This window comes from Nannospalax galili, unplaced genomic scaffold (assembly GCF_000622305.1).
Source record: "Nannospalax galili isolate Female #2095 unplaced genomic scaffold, S.galili_v1.0 scaffold765, whole genome shotgun sequence".
Taxonomy (NCBI): Eukaryota; Metazoa; Chordata; class Mammalia; order Rodentia; family Spalacidae; genus Nannospalax; species Nannospalax galili.
Window position 1 is genome coordinate 198,170 of NW_008352647.1, and position 18,443 is coordinate 216,612.

Consider the following 18,443-nt stretch of genomic DNA (forward strand, 5'->3'; position numbering starts at 1 on the left):
CCCAATAGCCCCAGCTGGCCTGGAACTCACTATGTAGACCAGGCTGACCTCGAACTCACAGAGATCTTCCTGCCTCTGCCTCCTGAGTGCTGGGATTAAAGGCGTGTGCCACCACCCCCGGCCAAAGACAGTTTTTTAAAAAGCAAAGTGCACAAAGGGTGGGGAACGTCTTATCTTTTGTATAAAAAAAAATAAATAAAAAGAACTGTTCAAGATTGGACCTTTCAATTTCTGGTCATTTAGCACAAGGCACCACCCCTCCTTGTGGATCTACAGGCAATTAATGGTTGCTGGTGAAGGGAGAGACATTTTCTTCAGTGGTGTAACCACTGGTAAGTTGTGCTTACCTCTGCAACTGTAAGCAATCCTAATGAAACTCATCTGGCTATAAACAAAGCAAAACAAAACAAAAAGATATGAAAGTTAAGAAGGGATCCGTTGGGAGGCCTTAGAGATGTTCAGTGGTTAAGAGCACTGGCTGCCCTTGAAGAGGAGCTAGGTTCAATTCTCAGCACCCACATGGTGGCTAGGTATCTAATTACCACCCATACATAACTCCAGCTCCAGATCTGATGCCCTCCTTTGGTCTCTACAGGTACATGGCATGGTTCATTTACATTCATGCAGGCAAAACCATATACATAAAATAAAAATAATAAAATATTTTTTAAAAAATAAACAAAAAGGGATAAGAACATGTGTCTGTATTGCTTACACAGTTGTTCTTGTCATATAGGCAAATGGAGCCTCTCTAGGAAACCAGCCACAGTAGCTTGAATCAGAGAACAGTGCGCAGGAAGCAGGATTTGGAGTGAAACTTTCTCCCATATGCATTTCATAGGGTGAAACATAGCTACATATACATTCTGAGTCATATGACATAAGTGAGTCAAGAAAAGGAGGACTACCACAAGCAGATGCTTACTAAGAGCATCTCTCTCCTTGCATGCTGATGGGGGATGCTGAGTTAATACCTCACTCCGGCTCCTCTCTTTAAGAACTCAAGCTAATTACAGGCTTAGAGGTCTCCTCACCTATTGATCTTGGACCAGAAGCATCAGATGGATTCCCAGGAGCTTTGAGCTTTCCAAAGTAATTTCTCCAAATCCCACATCTCTCTTTTCTGTAGTCTGTGGTCCTGCACGTGCTCCCATGGTGGCTGAAGGGAAAAACTGGTGGTGGCTTCTGGGGATGGAGACATCAGGAAAGACCTCTAGGAGGCCTAGAGGTATCCTAGGAAGGAAAATGAGGTGGTGGCAGAGGAGGAGGAGGAGGGGGGCAGGAGGAAGAGAAGGAAGAGAGGAAGAGGAGGAGGAGGAGGAAGAGGAGGAGGAAAGGAGGAGGAGGAGGGGGAGTTTGGCTCCCCGGCCGCCTGGTTCACCCGGGTTCATCCTTCCTTCCCGAAGCTAGCCCTCGAAGGCAGGAGCGGTCGGCGCCTTAGGAGGAGGAGGAGGAAGAGGAGGAGGAGGAGGAAGAGGAGGAGGAAGTTAGAGACCTAAAGACCAGAGGCTGAGGGACAAAGAGAACGAAACTCACGTTCTGTTCCGTCACATCCTACCCCACACCCACCTTAGCAGACTCAATATCTTGTGGTAATTCCAGAAACCTGCAGTGGTCATCTCTGACATCAGGAGGACATTGTGACTACAGGTGTACAGTGGCCTAGATATTCTTGAGGAGGACTGAGCACTGAGGACGCAGGGCTGACTCCTTTCTGCTTCTCACTCTCCCTCTCACTCTTTCAGCTCATTGCTAGCCACTCTTGAACCTCTCTTCTCAAAGCTGACATTCCTGGGGTGGGGCTGGCTCTTTGTCTTAAGTAGTTTAGGCAGCAGGAGTCAAGCATCCAGCTCTGATCCCATCAATTGTAATCTGAGAGGAGAGAGAGGAGAGAGAGAGAGAGAGAGAGAGAGAGAGAGAGAGAGAGAGAGAGAGATCCTTGGTCCCACATCTCTCAAAGATACGCTGTCTTTTGCCCTTCCTATAGCTCTCTGGGCCACCAGCATCCTTCCAGGAATGCTCCTTTGGACCACAGTTAGTGGCTACTTGAGGGTAGGATACATGAGGGACACTCAGTACACTAGAAGGAAAGAGTAAGTCCTTAATCAGTGGAAATGATGACTACCAAAAAGAGAGCAACACTCCACCCCCTGAGATGCAGTCTACAGCAGGAGAAAGGCAGATTCTGTATCTACAGACCACCATGAGCCAGGTGGTCCAGGAAGACTCCGTCGACAGCATCCCCAGCAGGGATGAGATTGACAGGGCAGGTCTTGCTGAAGAATAGAGCTGGGTGGCTTGGAGACTCCTTAGGGCCAGCTCCCCTGGCCCAGGTTCTTCTGAGCTATGCCTCCGACAGGTGCTCAGCATCCCCATCTGGTCCTTGACTTGCTGTTAGCACAGGTTTGTCCAAGGACTGTGGAGAGCCTCCTCTATGGTATTCTACAAGCAAGTGCCATGATTCAAGACCACACCCATACACATGTGCAACGTATATGGGCAACACACAGAAGGCAGTAGAAATACTTAGAGGACATACTCGAAACTTGGGGAATCAAAGCATCTAAGTGAGTCCTAAGAATGAGCAGTGATCCACTGAATATGTATGATGATCATATTACTTGTAACCACTGTAGATGCTTTACTTCCCATGATCCTCTTGGCCACCATGAGAAGGAAGTCTGATTATGCCCACTGAACAGATACGGAAACTGAGGCTCTGTGGATAAAGTGAGTCTCCTGGCCACACAGGATTTGGCTTCTGCTCTGCCTGATGTTAAAATAATAAAGGTAAATGGGAGTTAGGGTGAGATCAGTTCACCCCTTACAGTCAGAAGTAGAATTGAGTTGCTGGAACAGAGGCCACCCAGGCAGGCTGGGGTCAGGACACTTAGACTGTGGTGTGGGAGGTCTTTTCTCTTCAACTGAAAGTGACTGGATAATGAAGACCAGACTTGTCTTTGAGACTCTACCCGGTGACACTGTGCCTACAAGAGGAAACCTAAAGATGTCAGCACAAAGGCCTGGAGGGCATTGGTCCCACTGGGTGACACAGCCTCCTCCTGAGCCACCTGCCTGGTACAACTGTCCTCTAGGTTGGGGACTGGAGAGGAGTCCAGGAACTCAGACCCTCTTCATCTTGAGTAGGGAGCATATTGGGATTCTCAGCCAATCCCAGAGCTGTCCTCAAGTGAGCCCTAATGACTTCTGATTGCTCCTTTGTCGCTGGGCTGTCTATTGAAGCGGCTTCCATCTGCAGCAGTGGGGAGGGCGATGGGGACTGAAGACCCCTGTATGCCACTCATCTCCTATTTTAAGATGAACACATGTGATGGAGGGTTGAGGGCTCCCTGAACTCTGAGAAATCCAACAGGCATGTACAGATGAGCATAGGGATGTGAAGGATCAGCTCCACAGCATGCAAGAGTTTAAAGTTCGTGATGCTCTTCTCTGACCACTGGGACAGGATCATGTCCCTATGGGAGTGAGGAGTAACTGGAGCTCAGGGGTCAGACAACAGACAATGGAGACCCAGGTGAAGTTTCCTCTACTAATGCAGTCACTGGGATTTATCCAAGCACCTAGTTTGTGGCTGGCATGTACCCAGTGCTAAATATAGACCAGGAGCCTTCCTGATCAGGGCAATAACTAGCATTTATTGAACTTTTACCATGGGCTGGGTGGTGACTCCTACCTTCCATGGGAAGGCCCATCAGTACCCCCACCAGTACTGCTGAAGTCAAGTGCAGCAGGCACTGGAGCAGGCAAGAGCATTTCTCTCTGTCCCCATCCTTCTGGTCATCACAAGCCAAAGGTGATCAACGAACAGGGAGCAGAGCAGGGAGGAAGCAGGGATTTAGGGGCTCGGGTGAGACAGGGGGTCTCAAGGGGAGACAGATGACTCATGGGTGCCTACAGGAGATCTGCTCAGAGAGTTTACATCCTGTAGAAGGTGAACAGCCAAACTGAGTATATTAGCCTCTAACATCCCTCACAGGCAGGGACAGTGTTGCACCAAAAGATTCTACTGGAACATAGGGTAAAGCCTCCACCCAAGTTCCTTTGGATGCTGTGGGCAACTTCCCATATGGATATTCAATAATGAATATCCCCAGGGCTGGGGAGATGGCTCAACAGGTAAAGTGCTTGCTGTATAAGCATGAGGATCTGAGTTCAGATCTCCAGCAAACACACAAAAAGCTGGATTGATAGTTCATGTCTCCAACCCCAGTGCTGGGGGGTCAGAGACAGGTAGATTCTAGGAATTTGCTGGCCAGGCAGTCTAGCTGAAACAGCAAGCTCTAGGTTCAGTAAAAGACCTTGTCTCAAAAAAATACACTGGAGAAGCAACTCAGGAAGACATCCTGATGTCAACCTCTGGACTCCACAGGGTGAGCACACCAGCACACATATGCATACACCACACACACATGAGCATGTGCATACATACATATACACAAAACAAACACAATGAATGTGCCCCTTCCTCCCACTGCTGGGGCAAGTCCCTACATGAGCACCCCATTTAACAGATAAGTCAACTGAAGTCAAGAGACTGAGAGTCATTTGCCCAGGGTGAGGCCCCCAGCAGCGGCAGCATTACCCACAGAGCTGTGCACTCAACCAACATGGCCCTCAGGCTGGCCCTGGATCCAGTAGTCAGGAGGGCACCCAGTGCCCTTTGCTACCTGACAGACAGTTGCTAGAACAACTTCAGCCCCTCGCTGTAAACAGCAAGCCCCCTCCCCCTCCTTCAGCCTGTCCTCCTCACGGCCTGGCTCCGCTCACAGCTATTAACCAGGTCACGCTGGCTTGTCCCAGTCCAATAGTTCCTTTAATTGCCTTTTTATAGCACGTCGTACAACTGTTCATTACGCTGTCATATTTCCCCTCGAAGGCAGCAGCGGGGGAGATGAATGGAGGATGGGGCCCTTCCAGGTGGCAGGGGCCGTGGGGGGCACCAGTGTGTGGAGCTTATTTTCTACTTGGTCAGAATGAATTAAACGCATGCTCCTCAGACTTGAGTAACACACTTTTAAGGGGGAAGAAAATTCACAGCCCCTTCCCAGCAGTTGACACAGTATCTTTATTATAATTTTGTTGGAGTACACACAAACGGTAAGCTAGACACAGACATCTTATCCTTTTAGCAATATGCAAATGCAATTTAATACTGCAGTATAGAGCTCTGAAATCAGAATTTTCAAAAATAACACAATTAATGTAATATGATGGATAGGGTGCTGTTGGAATTAAATTGCACTTGCCCCGCAATGCTTCAGTACATAGCCCCCCTCTGTTCTTTTGTCAAAAGGCCCATGAGAATTAAAGCAGGACTTAGTCATCCAAGAGACTTAGAATCTGCTGGTAGTTGTTTTAGATAGAAAATAATATAAAATCAACCAGTTCTAGGAATGAACTCACACGTGCCAGATTAGAAAACCCTAAGTATCCCAAGGGGACTTTATCACCCATGCAGGTCTAAGCTAGCCTATGGAAAAGAGTATGGAAAGAGTCACATATTTTTGAAATTGGGAAGCCCAGGACAAGCCCCTGAGGCCTCTACAAGGTCCTCCAATATGGTGGCTCACATGGTCCATGCAGGCAGAATGCCCCAGAGCTGGTATGTTTGGCTAGAGAGAGTCACATCTGTGTTGTAACCCGTGCAGGGAGCCCTAAAACCCAAGCTCTTCCTAGCAAGCTCGCTGGAAGTGAAGAGCTCTGATCTTGGGTTTGAATCTTGAATCCGCCACGACCTAGCTGTGAGGCTCTCAGAAAGTTATTTAATCTCTTTTTCACATCCCCATCTTTAAAACAGACGTGAAACTAATTCACACTCAAGGGGATGTCAAGGCTTGTTCCTGATGCTGTAACTCAAATCAAGAACAGCCTCAGACCTCGTGGAAAACATTTATTAGATGTTACTTAAAAAATTACTAGGGGGGGGGTTAAGTGGTTAAGAGCACTGGCTGTTCTTGAAGAAGACCAGGGTTCACATCCCAGCACCCACATGGTAGCTAACAACCATCTGTAACTCCAGTTCCAGGGCATCTGATATCCTCTTCTCTCTTCCATGGGCATTACACGATACAGGTACACTTATATACTTGCAGCCAATACATGCATACACATAAAAATAATAAAAATTATTTTAAAAGTTATTATTGGTAGGCCGGGTGTGGTGGTACACACCTTTAATCCCAGTACTTGGGAGGCAGAGGCAGGAGGATCTATGTGAGTTCAAAGCCAGCCTGGTCTACATAGTTCCAGGCCAGCTGGACCTACAGGGAGACCCTGTCTCAAAAAGACCAAAAATAAAATTATTATTGGGGGCTGGAAAAATGACGTAGCGGTTAAGAGCACTGACTGCTCTTGCAGAGGATCCAAGTTCGAATTCCAGTATCACATAGCAGCTAACAAATGTCGGTAACTCCAGTTCCAGGGGATCTGATGCCAACTTCTGGCCTCCATGGGCATTGCATGCACAAGCGCACTTACATGCAAGTGAAACACTCATACACATGAAAATAAATAATTTATTATTATTATCATTAGTCCTAAATGCTACTTTTGATATCTCACCCATCTCTAGCTCTCAACAGAACTGGGACAAGATTCTGGAAGAAGCTTCAGATTGGGTTATCAGGCCATGAACTCACCAGGAGTGATCTTGGGGGTGTGAAGCCTTATGAAAGCCTTTTGTCTCTTTCAAGAGAGGGAATGTGTTGTCTCATCAGATGTCCACTGGGGCTGTGGCCTAGAAAAACCTTACATCCCATAACCAATGACCTCTCTGCTGGTGGCTCAGGCAATACATTCATTTCCTCACAGCTCTGGAAGTCGTAAGTCCCAAAAGGAGATCCAACCAGACCAGTTTCTGGGGAGGACTCTCTTTTTGGGGCTGTGGCCTAGAAAAACCTTACATCCCATAACCAATGACCTCTGCTGGTGGCTCAGGCAATACATTCATTTCCTCACAGCTCTGGAAGTCATAAGTCCCAAAAGGAGATCCAACCAGACCAGTTTCTGGGGAGGACTCTCTTTCTGGCTTCACAGCAGTGGTCTTCCTCCGTGTGGTGCTTCCCCTTATAAGACACTCATCCTATTGGATCGGGACCTTCCCCTTTTGGCCTCACGGAACCTAAATTGCTTCCTCAGAGACCCTATCTCCAGACACAGTTACTGGGGATGAAGGCCTCAACATATGAATTTGAAGGGGCACAATTTGAACCCATAGCACTTAGTGAGGCGAGTTGTTCTAGGTCTGGGTAAAGCAGCTTGTTGTTTTGGTTTCGGTTTTGAAACAGTCTCATAAAGCCCAGACTGGCCTCGAGTTTACCATAAAGCTGAGGATGATCTTGAACTCCTGATCCTCCTGATCCCCCTGTTCTCCTTCCCAAGTGCTGGGATTATGGGTATGTACCACCACACCCCCTTTATGCAGCTAGGCAAGCTACATCCTCAGCTCTTACTTGATTTTTATTGTTTATTGATTGGTTTATTATTGTTGTTAACATTATTGTGTATATGTGTGTGTGAATGTGGGTGCATGTGGAAGTCAGAGGACAATCATTAACAGTTAATTCTTTCCTACTGTGGGATCTGAGGATCAAACGCAGGTTATCAGGGCAAATGCTTACATGTAATTTTACCTGCTGAGCTATCTCACTGGCCCTGCATTTCATTTTGTTTTGTTGTTTTTTGTGTGTGATAGAATTTCACTATGTAGCTCAGGCTAGCCTCCAATTCTTGATACTCCTGACTCAGTCTCCCAACTGCCTATACCACCAAACCCAGGTTGAATATATGTTTTGACCAGCAAAGGCTGACCAATGAAGCTTCTAGCTAAAGCAAGGGTCACTCCCCTGGCCTCAGTGATTCAACACCCCCACACCCTCCCAATCTTCCCTTTTCCGCGCTTGTGCTACCCATCACCCAACATCATCTCCCCATATGCAGTTCTATAGGCCCTGCTTTGAAACTACTTGTAATGAAAGTGGGCTACCCTGTGGACTACCTGAGAAAGGGAACCTACAGGTATTTACAGTCATTGACTGATGTACCTGAAAGCATCTGATCTTGAGACAGTAAGGGAACAAAGCCCAGAGAGTGTTTTCAACAGCATCAAGCACACCAAAACCCTTTGATAAAGGCCAGCTCTGCACCTACAGCCCAAGGGTGTAAGAGGTCAGACCCACAGTGCCTTTGCCCTCCTGGAGCCCAGGGTCCATGTCATAGAGCTCACTGGGATCAGAGCAGCCACCATGCTGTCTCAGCTGCTATGTCTGATGATCCTCAGGTTCCAAGAGGAATTCCTTGGATTTGAATATGCACCCCAGTCTTTTCCACACAACCAGCTCTGCACCTACAGTCCAAGGGTGTAAGAGGTCAGACCCACAGTGCCTTTGCCTTCCTGGAGCCCAGGGTCCATGTCATAGAGCTCACTGGGATCAGAGCAGCCACCATGCTGTCTCAGCTGCTATGTCTGATGATCCTCAGGTTCCAAGAGGAATTCCTTGGATTTGAATATGCACCCCAGTCTTTTCCACACAAAATTCACATTTCAAATGTGTATGTAGAACCAGCTTTCAACTACACACAAGATAATGTATAAAAGCCACATCTTCACTGTCCAGACGCATTACAGAAGTCAGAATCCAGAACCCGCCTTAGGTCGCTGGATGCATGTGTTTCTTCAAGGATGCTAGAAGTTGATTGGGAAAATGGTTTTGTGATATCAGTTTAATTCAGCCTCAAGTGGATGTTTATACTGTGTGCTAGAGACAGTGAGGAATCAGGTTGACGCGTTTGTAGCCTCCCAGTATGAGAGGAGGCCATATGCTTCCTGGGGCTTTAAGGGCTGCCAAGGACAACGCTTGTGCTCACGTGTCCCCTGCCCCCTGGCTGCTTCCCAGAGCTTTCACACAGAAGCCCAGCGGATGAAATCCAGTACCCTTTGTTCTAAGACAGTTCTCTCCTGGACATTGTCCCTGACAGGACATTCAGCTTTCCCAGGAGAGAAATGTCACCACCTCAGCAAGGAAAGTATCTAGGGTTATAAAGGATTACTAATGTATTTGAACTTGTCTCACTCCAAGCCATCAGAGGCAGCCCATACACACCTTCATGGTCCCCCTGGCTTGTCCAACTGAAGTCAGAAGAACCAGAGTCTCTTTGTTCCATGTGTGGACTTCCCACTTGGAGCCTTCTGCCTTGCTGTCTCCCTTCTTTGTGCTTGTGGTCACAGAGTGAGGATATCAGGTTCTGATGTGGGGCAAGACCACAAGTTTCCCTCCTGCTGTTAGAAAAACCTCACCAATGCTTCAGCCCCAGGATGCCAAAGCCTGCCCCCTCAGCAGGAAAAGGCTCAGGAACAGGAAAGGAAAAGGAGGTCTCTGAGCCACAGTGGGGGAGGGGAAGGGGGGTCTGTCTGTAATCATTCAGCCCCGAAATGAGGCTCATGATGATGGCTTTCCAGGCCATTAATTCAAGGGCTGCAGGGCCCCCTTCCCCCATGTCACAGCCTGCTCCGAGAGATAAGCCCAGTTGTAGTTAACCCTACTTCTTCCCCCAAAGTGGTTTCTATCTCTGTTGGGCAGATATTTAACTCCCTGGTTACTGGAAGGCTTCAAAGACTGATGGTGCTCAGGAGGGGAGATGCACCTCACCTGGACCCCAGAATCCTGATCCAGAGTCCCTGGCTCACCAGGATTGGCAGGAGTCCTGAGAGCCCCTTACCCATACTCTCCCAGAAGCCCAGGTCCCCCACAAGACAGTAGGACCCTGTGTGGCCCAGGCTGGACAGTGACAGAGTCTCCAGAAAGCTCTCTCTCCCTGCTTCTTAGTCATATGGTCTGGGGGTCAAAGGGAAAAGCTATGGCATCATCACCTCTTTTACGCCCTGTGGGCTGGTGGCTCTCCCTGGCACAGTCTGACTGTTGCCCATGTTACTTCTTACTTTTTGTTTCCTGCCCATTTTTTCCTTTGTTCTCATACTTCACCATTGGCAATCACATAGAGACATTCCTGCGTACTGTTCTCAGTGTAAATGGTGTGTGTGTGTGTGTGTGTGTGTGTGTGTGTGTGTGTGTGTGTGTGTTTCATGTCCTCACATCTTCATGTCTAGGAGTCTGTCTCCATGTGTGTATCTGTCCTCTTGTTGCCCTGTGTCTAAGCCTGTTATCTGCCCATGTGAATGAATCCACAATGTCTGTCCTGGTTTCTTTGTATGGTGGTCAATCTTGGTACAAATCTTGCATGTGTCTATGTGCTGGTCTGTGTTGCTCTATCAAAGGCTCTGTCGGCCTCTATGAATCTACTTAGGTACATGAATCATTTGTGCATCTGTCACTTGACTTGTCATTGTGTGTGTGTGTCTGTCTGTGTGTGTGTGTGCGTGCTATGTGTCAATTCATGGGTCAAGCCACACAGTGACTCTCACAGTGGTGCCCCAAGAGAAGTTGAACGGCTTCACTAGAGCACAGCTCGTCACCAGCTAGGTCAGTTATCCTGCTGGCCTCTCGAGGCCATCTGCCAGGTCTTGTGCCCTCTGCCCTCTTTCTGACTCCCATTCCCTTATGTCTAGGTCAGCTCAGAACTGTAAGGGGCAGGGACAGAGGCAAGTCGGGCAAAGACAAAAGGTGGTATGGTTCAATTTGCTCAGACTCTCATACCCAGTCACAGGCTTTTTACCTATACACTTTCTTTTTCTCCCCAACGATAAGTGGCAATTGGGTACAGTAACAAAAACAATGAAACAATAGGTGCCACATATTAGATACAAAATAAGCATTTCATAGTCAAGAAGTCATTGAATTCTCTGGATACATCTATGAAGCTGTTGTTAATCTCTCACTGCAGGGATGAGAAAAGGAAGATAGGAGAAATGAGGTAGTCCAATGTCACAGAGCTGGTAGGTGATGAAGCAGGGTTACCTCCCCCGCTCCACCAAGGGGGTAGGCTCCTTGGGAGTTTGCCAAAGCCACTTTCAGCCTGGGAAGAGGTATTTATTGCAAACAGCAGGAAAGGAGGAAAATAGAGGAGTTCCTTCCCCAACAGCTGACAGCTGATTGCAGCCAGAGGAATGGAGATCTGATTTTGAATTTCATCTCTTTGGACAGTGAGAAGTCAAAGACCAAAAAGAGCCCGAGAGAGAGGCTGGAGGTTTGCAGAGGGGTAGGTACACAGGACAGTGCATCAAGCGTCCTGGGTTCTAACATGGCTTTCTCTTGGATTCTGGGTGACCTTGAGCAGGGCACTTCATTGCAAGGATGTGGTTTTGCTTATCTGTAAAATTAGGAATGAAGAGAGGTTTGGTTGAAATATTTGAAGATGGAAGATAGGATAAACTGAGAGCACTCTCAAAATTGGATCTCAGAGCCAAGAATTGGAGCAGGGAGTGCAGGCAGGGACCACACTTCAGTTTTGGTAATTCCAACAGCATAGTAAGGGTGATAAAAAGGTTCACTGGATGAATAGAAAAATAAATGATCCTATTTCTCACAGATCAAAGAACCCAACAGTCTACCTTGGGTCCTATAGTAAAAAAAATAAATAAATAAGGGAAAAGAGAAGGAAGTATTTTGGAGCTCCTTGTCAAAGAAGGCAACCATGGCCATCTTAAGGTGAGTGGAGGGCACAAGAGGTCACTACAAAGACACTAGGTGTCTGCCTAAATATGTCAGGTGGGCCAAAAGAATTCCACTGGGAAGAAAGAGCAGGGGAGGGGTTGGGAGGTAGAGACATTTGTTGAGAGGAATCAGTAGAACAAATCTCTGGGGTGGAGGATTCCCTCCATCCAAAGCCTCTTTGAAAGAGAGGATGTCTGTGCACACCAGTTAAGAACCTCTGTTCTGTCTTCTCTTATCAAGTGGCTGGAGGTGAGAGGGACTACTTCTGCCTAGGTCTGATGAGGCAGAAGGCAGAAGCTATGCAGTGGGCCTGTAAGAAATGAAGGGGGCATGTGGGGAGGGATGAAGAGCATCCTGTCCAGTGTATGGAGGTTCCCTACCTGGGAAGAGGCCTCCTCCAGAGACTAAGAGGTGCTTAAGCAGAGCGGGAAGGTGACAGGGATTGCCTGTCTTGTCCTGGAAGCTCCAACTCGCTGGTCAAAGCCCTCGGGCCGCCCTACTTGTGCGCTGACCTGAGCTAATCTAAAAATACTGCAGGGGGAGTAGAGACCGGGGCTCCCAGAGAGAAAGGATCTCCGAGGGGGGAGATGCAGGAAGTGGGGGGCAGAGTCCTTTTTTCATTTCCTTCATCCCACCCGCAGGTGAGAGCGGTACTTCTTCATCTAGTCTGGGATTGCTGGTCAAATTCTGTGGTTAGAAGACTGACCAGGAGCCCAACATAGGCACAGACCCACACAGAGCAGGCCTGAGCTGCACCAGACCGCACAGAGACAGCTACAAAGGGGCTCACAGGAGCACAGACGCAGGCAACTCCATTCGAGAACATGCGATCCAGCGCACCAGCTCCGCACACACAGACTCACCACACGGAATATGCACGGTTACCAAACCTCACGCTCAGAGTTCACACAGCGCCAGCCCATAGCAGTTATCTGATGCGAAGTCTTTGTCTCCGGATCTCTGTCTTCTAGCTCGCACACACACGCACTTCACTCAACAGAAACATCCGAGCTTTCTCAGCACCGGAGGCGGTGGTCTGAGCAGGGGCCGAGCGCCCTGGTCCACAGCACCCGCAACCGTCTTTCCTCCAGGAGCGACATCAGCTGCGCTTCTCCAAGCATTCGAGACCCTCCAGCAGGATACCGGAAATCGTCCTCAGAGTCCTGCCTCTTTTCAGGTCCCCAAATGATTTTTTAAAAACCGACCATCCAACCCTTCGCCTCCATTCTGAGCGCATTTAGAGATCAGTTGGTGGCGAGCGACCCGCTCCTATCGCAGCACCTCTGGATGGCAGTAACAGCCCGGGCGGTTTAGTACGGAGCTGAGCATCTTTAAAAGTGATCCAAGCCAATTACTTCGGTCTTCAAGGCGGGCTTGCGGCCAGGTTTAAGAGCGAGTGATATGGGTGGCATCGGAGACACACGGACGCCCAGACGGCCGGCTGCGCTAGAGAACCACAACTGTCCAGCTGACGTTCCCCGGTGCACAGATCAGCCCAGAGCCAGAGGATCTGGGGCCGCAGCGGTCGGGGACTCCGGAGGGTTGGTCCGGGGGCGGGGGACCACGGGAATCGGCCCATTCCAGCCCCTCCCTCCCTGCGGCGTCCGCGAGGTGGGACGGGCCAGGATGCCAGCTTAGCGCCTCCTCCAGAAATGCAGCACTTGGGGGGCCCCCACCGCGTCCTCCATGCTCCCTTCCGCCGCCTCCCCCGGGGAGCCCCTCTCCTTCCCCTGTCGTTTCCGAAGCCCTCCGGGCCACCTTTGCCTCCTCCTGGCCCCCTCCTCCAGACCCCTTTGCCTGGGACCGGGTCCCCCCTCCGACCTCCGCCCCCGCACCGCCTGATTCGTGGGGCGCCAGCGCATTGGGCCGCTTGGGGGCGCCGCGCCAGCCTCATAGCAGCTCTGACGCCGTCGCCGCCCTCCGCAGCCCGCGCCCCGCCGCAGCTCCGCAGTGCCCTCGCCGCCGCCGCCGCCGCTGCCGCCGCCGGGCAAGTCCTGCCGACAGTCTGCCCTGCCCGGCCGGGAGTGTGACATGAGCCAGAGCGCTCCGGGGCGCCGCGCTGATTGCCAGCGGAGATAGCGGCCTCGCAGCCCCCGGCCCTCGCCGTCTCTCGCGCGCGCCGCGTCCCCAGTCCCTGCTGCCCTTTCCTCCCGTTCCGCCGCCGCCATGGCCACCCTGCTCCGCAGCAAGCTGACCAATGTGGCCACGTCCGTGTCCAACAAGTCCCAGGCCAAGGTGAGCGGCATGTTTGCCAGGATGGGCTTCCAGGCGGCCACGGACGAGGAGGCGGTGGGCTTCGCGCACTGCGACGACCTGGACTTCGAGCACCGCCAGGGTCTGCAGATGGACATCCTGAAAGCCGAGGGCGAGCCGGGTGGTGACGAGGGCGCAGAGCTGCCCGTCGAGGGAGATATCCACTACCAGCGCGGCGGCGCACCGCTGCCTCCCTCCGGCTCCAAGGACCAGGCTGTGGGAGCTGGGGGAGAGTTCGGGGGTCACGACAAGCCCAAGATCACCGCGTGGGAGGCGGGCTGGAACGTGACCAACGCGATTCAGGTGAGCGCGGGATTCCCAGCTCTGCCTGCCCCCACCCCACACGAATCCCGCCGGGGTCTCAGCTCCCACCGCCCCTCCAGGGCTGGAGAATTTATCTCCCTTTCCCAGACCCTCCAGACTGTGCGGAGATCTACCCCCCACAGCTGCCGAATTGTTCTGACACACACTCCTTCCTCCCACAGCCCCAGAGGCAGGAGAGCCTGACTGAGGTTCGGTGGGAGATCCAGGTCCAGAGACCTCGCAAAAGCTGGAGAAACAGGAGGGGAAGGGGGGAGGAGGAAGAGGAATGAGGGAGAAAGAAAATCATGTTCGAAGGAAGAGTTTGCCTTGTATTCCCTAATGGATTCACAGCTGCATTTTCGGGAGGAGGGGCAGCTAAGCCGGAGTCTCCTCCTCCAGACACACACGCACGACGCGTGCATACGCACATAGGCAGACTCACATACCCACAGCCCCCTTCCCGACGAACAAACGCCACCCTACATGCATCTATTTGCAGATCACAAGATTACCTCACACACACTTGCATCCACCCCTAGACCCTCCCCACAACAGCAGCTTTGCACACACAGCCGGTCCCCACCTACCAGCTCACTCCTAACTCGAAGTTGTAAGTGCACACTCAGTCAGGACCCAGTTGGCTCCCTCAGATGAAGGCTGGAGACGTGCAGGCAGGTACATCCAACACCCGTCTCGGAACTTCACAGACGAGCGGTTTTCGTGGGAAATCCCAGCTGCACACAGATTCTGAGGGCATCCAATGACCCTGGTGAAGACTCCCCAGAGGTTTAGAGCAACCCTGTGCCTCTTCCTCCAATCGCTTCCCTCCCATCCCAACCCCTATCCCAGCCCCAATCCCACCAGGCGGCGCCGGACTTGGTTGATGAGGGGTTAGAAGTCCTCCCAACGACCCCGGGAGCTAGCAGGGGCTAGCGGGTCGCAGTTTCCGGGAGGTGTGAGGCCTGGATTCTGGGCATCCCTAGGCTCCGTGGCTTGGCTCCCCAGTGTCCCGGGAGGGCTGAATCGTTGTGGCATTGATCATAGGTTTCTTGGCTCAGGAAGGCCGCAGCAGGGTTGCTCTGAACCTCTCACTCAGCGGGATTCCTAGGCTTCTCCGACCCAGGTGATTCTCGTTCCAGGGCCAGGCCAGGCAGGGCGAGACAGCCTTGATAGAGTACGGGACAGGGTTGGGGGCCGCGCCCGCTCCTCGAGGGCCCCGGGTGCTTTTCCCTGGACATCTTTCACAGCCCGTTCTGTAGGCCTGGAGAGGGGTCAGAGCAGTAGGCTGGAGGCGCGCAGGCCTCGGGGACCTTGGATTTCGTTAGCTTTTCTTCCCCTACGTAAATTCTAAGCTACCCTTGCGCAGCAGAGCTCACCGGCCCCACATTTTTGGGTTCTAGACCCCGGCTGTCCCTGGCTTCCCCGAAGCGCTTCGGTTTCCTCACTCGCATGCCCGCCCCTACCTCTCGCCTCGCCCTCGGCGCCCTTCTTAGGGCTAGCCTTCGCCCCTAAGGCATTTCAGCCTGGTCCTGGGGCTCCACCTTTCCAGTCCTGGCCTCTCCCTCTCTGCGCCCCGCTCCCCAGAGCTGATCACCTCCCCAGAGGCCCGTCTTATTCATCCCTCCTGGTTTCCTGGTGGCTTCGTGTTCAGCCCCCATTCCTCTCTGCCCCATTCTGACTCCTCTGGTTTGGCCCTTAGATTCTCATGTTTTCCGTGTTAACGTGCATCCACTCCAGCCCTCCTTAAATCCGAAGCTCAGTGGCTCAGGCCCAACTCTCTACCCTTTTAAAAACTCCTTCTAATCCCTTCTGTCCCCCAGGTCCCCATGTTTGGTGGTCTCCCTAGGAACCATCCCCAAGAATCTCCATATTCCGTCTACCCTCAGCCTCCTCGGTCCTATCTTTAAATACCTCTTCATCTTAGACTCAATGCCCAGGCTCGGCCTTAGGACCCCATTCCAGCCCATTCCAGCCTACCTTTAGGCTCTGGTCCTGGTGGCTTAGGCACAATTCCTGATCTCCCTGGCGCCCCCTAGCGATAGCTTCAAGTCACACCCGGAGGGTCCCCCTTTTCTAGGGTGCAAGCGGTCAGCATGCGGGTCTGGTTGCCTCTCCCCACCACAGGGCATGTTTGTGCTGGGCCTACCCTACGCAATCCTACACGGCGGCTACCTGGGGTTGTTCCTCATCATCTTCGCCGCCGTGGTGTGCTGCTACACCGGCAAGATCCTCATCGCGTGCCTGTACGAGGAGAATGAGGACGGCGAAGTGGTACGCGTGCGGGACTCGTACGTGGCCATAGCCAACGCGTGCTGCGCGCCGCGGTTCCCCACGCTGGGCGGCCGCGTGGTCAACGTGGCGCAGATCATCGAGCTGGTGATGACCTGCATCCTGTACGTAGTGGTGAGCGGCAACCTTATGTACAACAGCTTCCCGGGGCTGCCGGTGTCGCAGAAGTCCTGGTCCATCATCGCCACCGCGGTGCTGCTGCCCTGCGCCTTCCTGAAGAACCTCAAGGCCGTGTCCAAGTTCAGTCTGCTGTGCACGCTGGCCCATTTCGTCATCAATATCCTGGTCATCGCTTACTGTCTGTCGCGGGCGCGTGACTGGGCCTGGGAGAAGGTCAAGTTCTACATCGACGTCAAGAAGTTCCCCATCTCCATTGGCATCATCGTGTTCAGCTACACATCCCAGATCTTCCTGCCTTCGCTGGAGGGGAACATGCAGCAGCCCAGCGAGTTTCACTGCATGATGAACTGGACGCACATCGCTGCCTGCGTGCTCAAGGGTCTCTTCGCGCTCGTTGCCTACCTCACCTGGGCCGACGAGACCAAAGAGGTGATCACGGATAACCTGCCCGGCTCCATCCGCGCCGTGGTCAACATCTTCCTGGTAGCCAAGGCGCTGCTGTCCTATCCTCTGCCCTTCTTCGCAGCCGTCGAGGTTCTGGAGAAATCTCTCTTTCAGGAAGGCAGCCGCGCCTTCTTCCCCGCCTGCTACGGCGGTGACGGGCGCCTCAAGTCCTGGGGGCTGACGCTGCGCTGCGCGCTGGTGGTCTTCACGCTGCTCATGGCCATCTACGTGCCGCACTTCGCGCTGCTCATGGGCCTGACCGGCAGCCTCACGGGCGCCGGCCTCTGCTTCCTGCTGCCCAGTCTTTTCCACCTGCGCCTACTCTGGCGCAAGCTGCTGTGGCACCAAGTCTTCTTCGACGTCGCCATCTTCGTCATCGGAGGCATCTGCAGCGTGTCCGGTTTCGTGCACTCTCTCGAGGGGCTCATCGAGGCCTACCGAACCAACGCAGAGGACTAGGGCGCGGGGCTGAGCCTGGCCGCGCGCTCCCGCGCTCCTCCACCCCACCACCCCTCCAGCCCCCGGGGCGCCCCGCTTGGGAGGCCAAGCTTTAAACATCTTCTGGTTCCTAATTTCTGATTATTCGGGGATGGGGGGAGGGAAGGGATAGGCATCCACGGCCCATCGCGTCTGCGTTTCTGTTGTCCTTTCTTTTCCATATGCCCTGGTTTTGGGGGTGGCGGGGCAAATTTGTGGGCAGTGTTTTCTGTCCTTCCTGGAGGGGCCCCAACACCTTGGCACCAGTCACCACCCGGGGTGGGAAGGGAGGGGAAAAGGGAGCACGCAGCTCACAGCCGCGGAAATTTGACCTTGACGGGGGACATTTCATAGCCATCCAGTGCTTGGAATCTATGTCCAGCCATTTCCGGCAAGAGCGCTTCCCATTCCCAAGACATTTCAACCTTGCAACCAGAAAGGCTGACCGGGAAATCCTTTTCGGGTGGGCGATTTTCTTCTGCGAAGCGGGGAGAATCCGCAGCCAGGGTCTGTTTGCCTGCCAGTTTTCAGGAATCCAAACTCATCTTGTGCAATGTATCGGTCGTGGAACTGTTCTACTGTGCGTGTGGTGTGCTCGTGGTGAATAAGATGAATTGTCTATCAGAAAAAAAAATCTATCTCTAATTTAGAGTGCGGTGCATAATTATATCCGCAAATAAAGAAGAAACAAAGGCGTTTCTGGCCTCCTGTTCACGGCATCCCAGCTCGGTGGTGGATGGGTGGCAGGTGGTGGTGGAAACCCAGCCCTTGCTGTGCAAAATGAAGGAGCAACTCTGGTTAAGGGTCCTGGGGGTAGGAAACTGGTTGGCACCTGGATGTTGGGATGCAAACTATGGCCGGGCGCTTTACCGCTGGGATTCAGAAGATCCATAGAGAATTTGATAGATTCTTTCAGTTTCCAATCCT

At 52.1% G+C, this 18,443-nt stretch overlaps 1 protein-coding gene across 1 annotated transcript; it reads left to right on the forward strand.

Moving 5' to 3' along the window:
* The first annotated feature begins 13,584 nt into the window (after window positions 1-13,584).
* On the forward strand, window positions 13,585-18,211 carry Slc32a1 (solute carrier family 32 member 1). Its single transcript, XM_008849578.2, has 2 exons — window positions 13,585-14,186; window positions 16,311-18,211. Exons 1-2 carry the CDS (start codon window positions 13,797-13,799, stop codon window positions 17,496-17,498), a joined length of 1,578 nt encoding a protein of 525 aa, XP_008847800.1. The 5' UTR covers window positions 13,585-13,796; the 3' UTR covers window positions 17,499-18,211.
* Window positions 18,212-18,443: the final 232 nt, after the last annotated feature.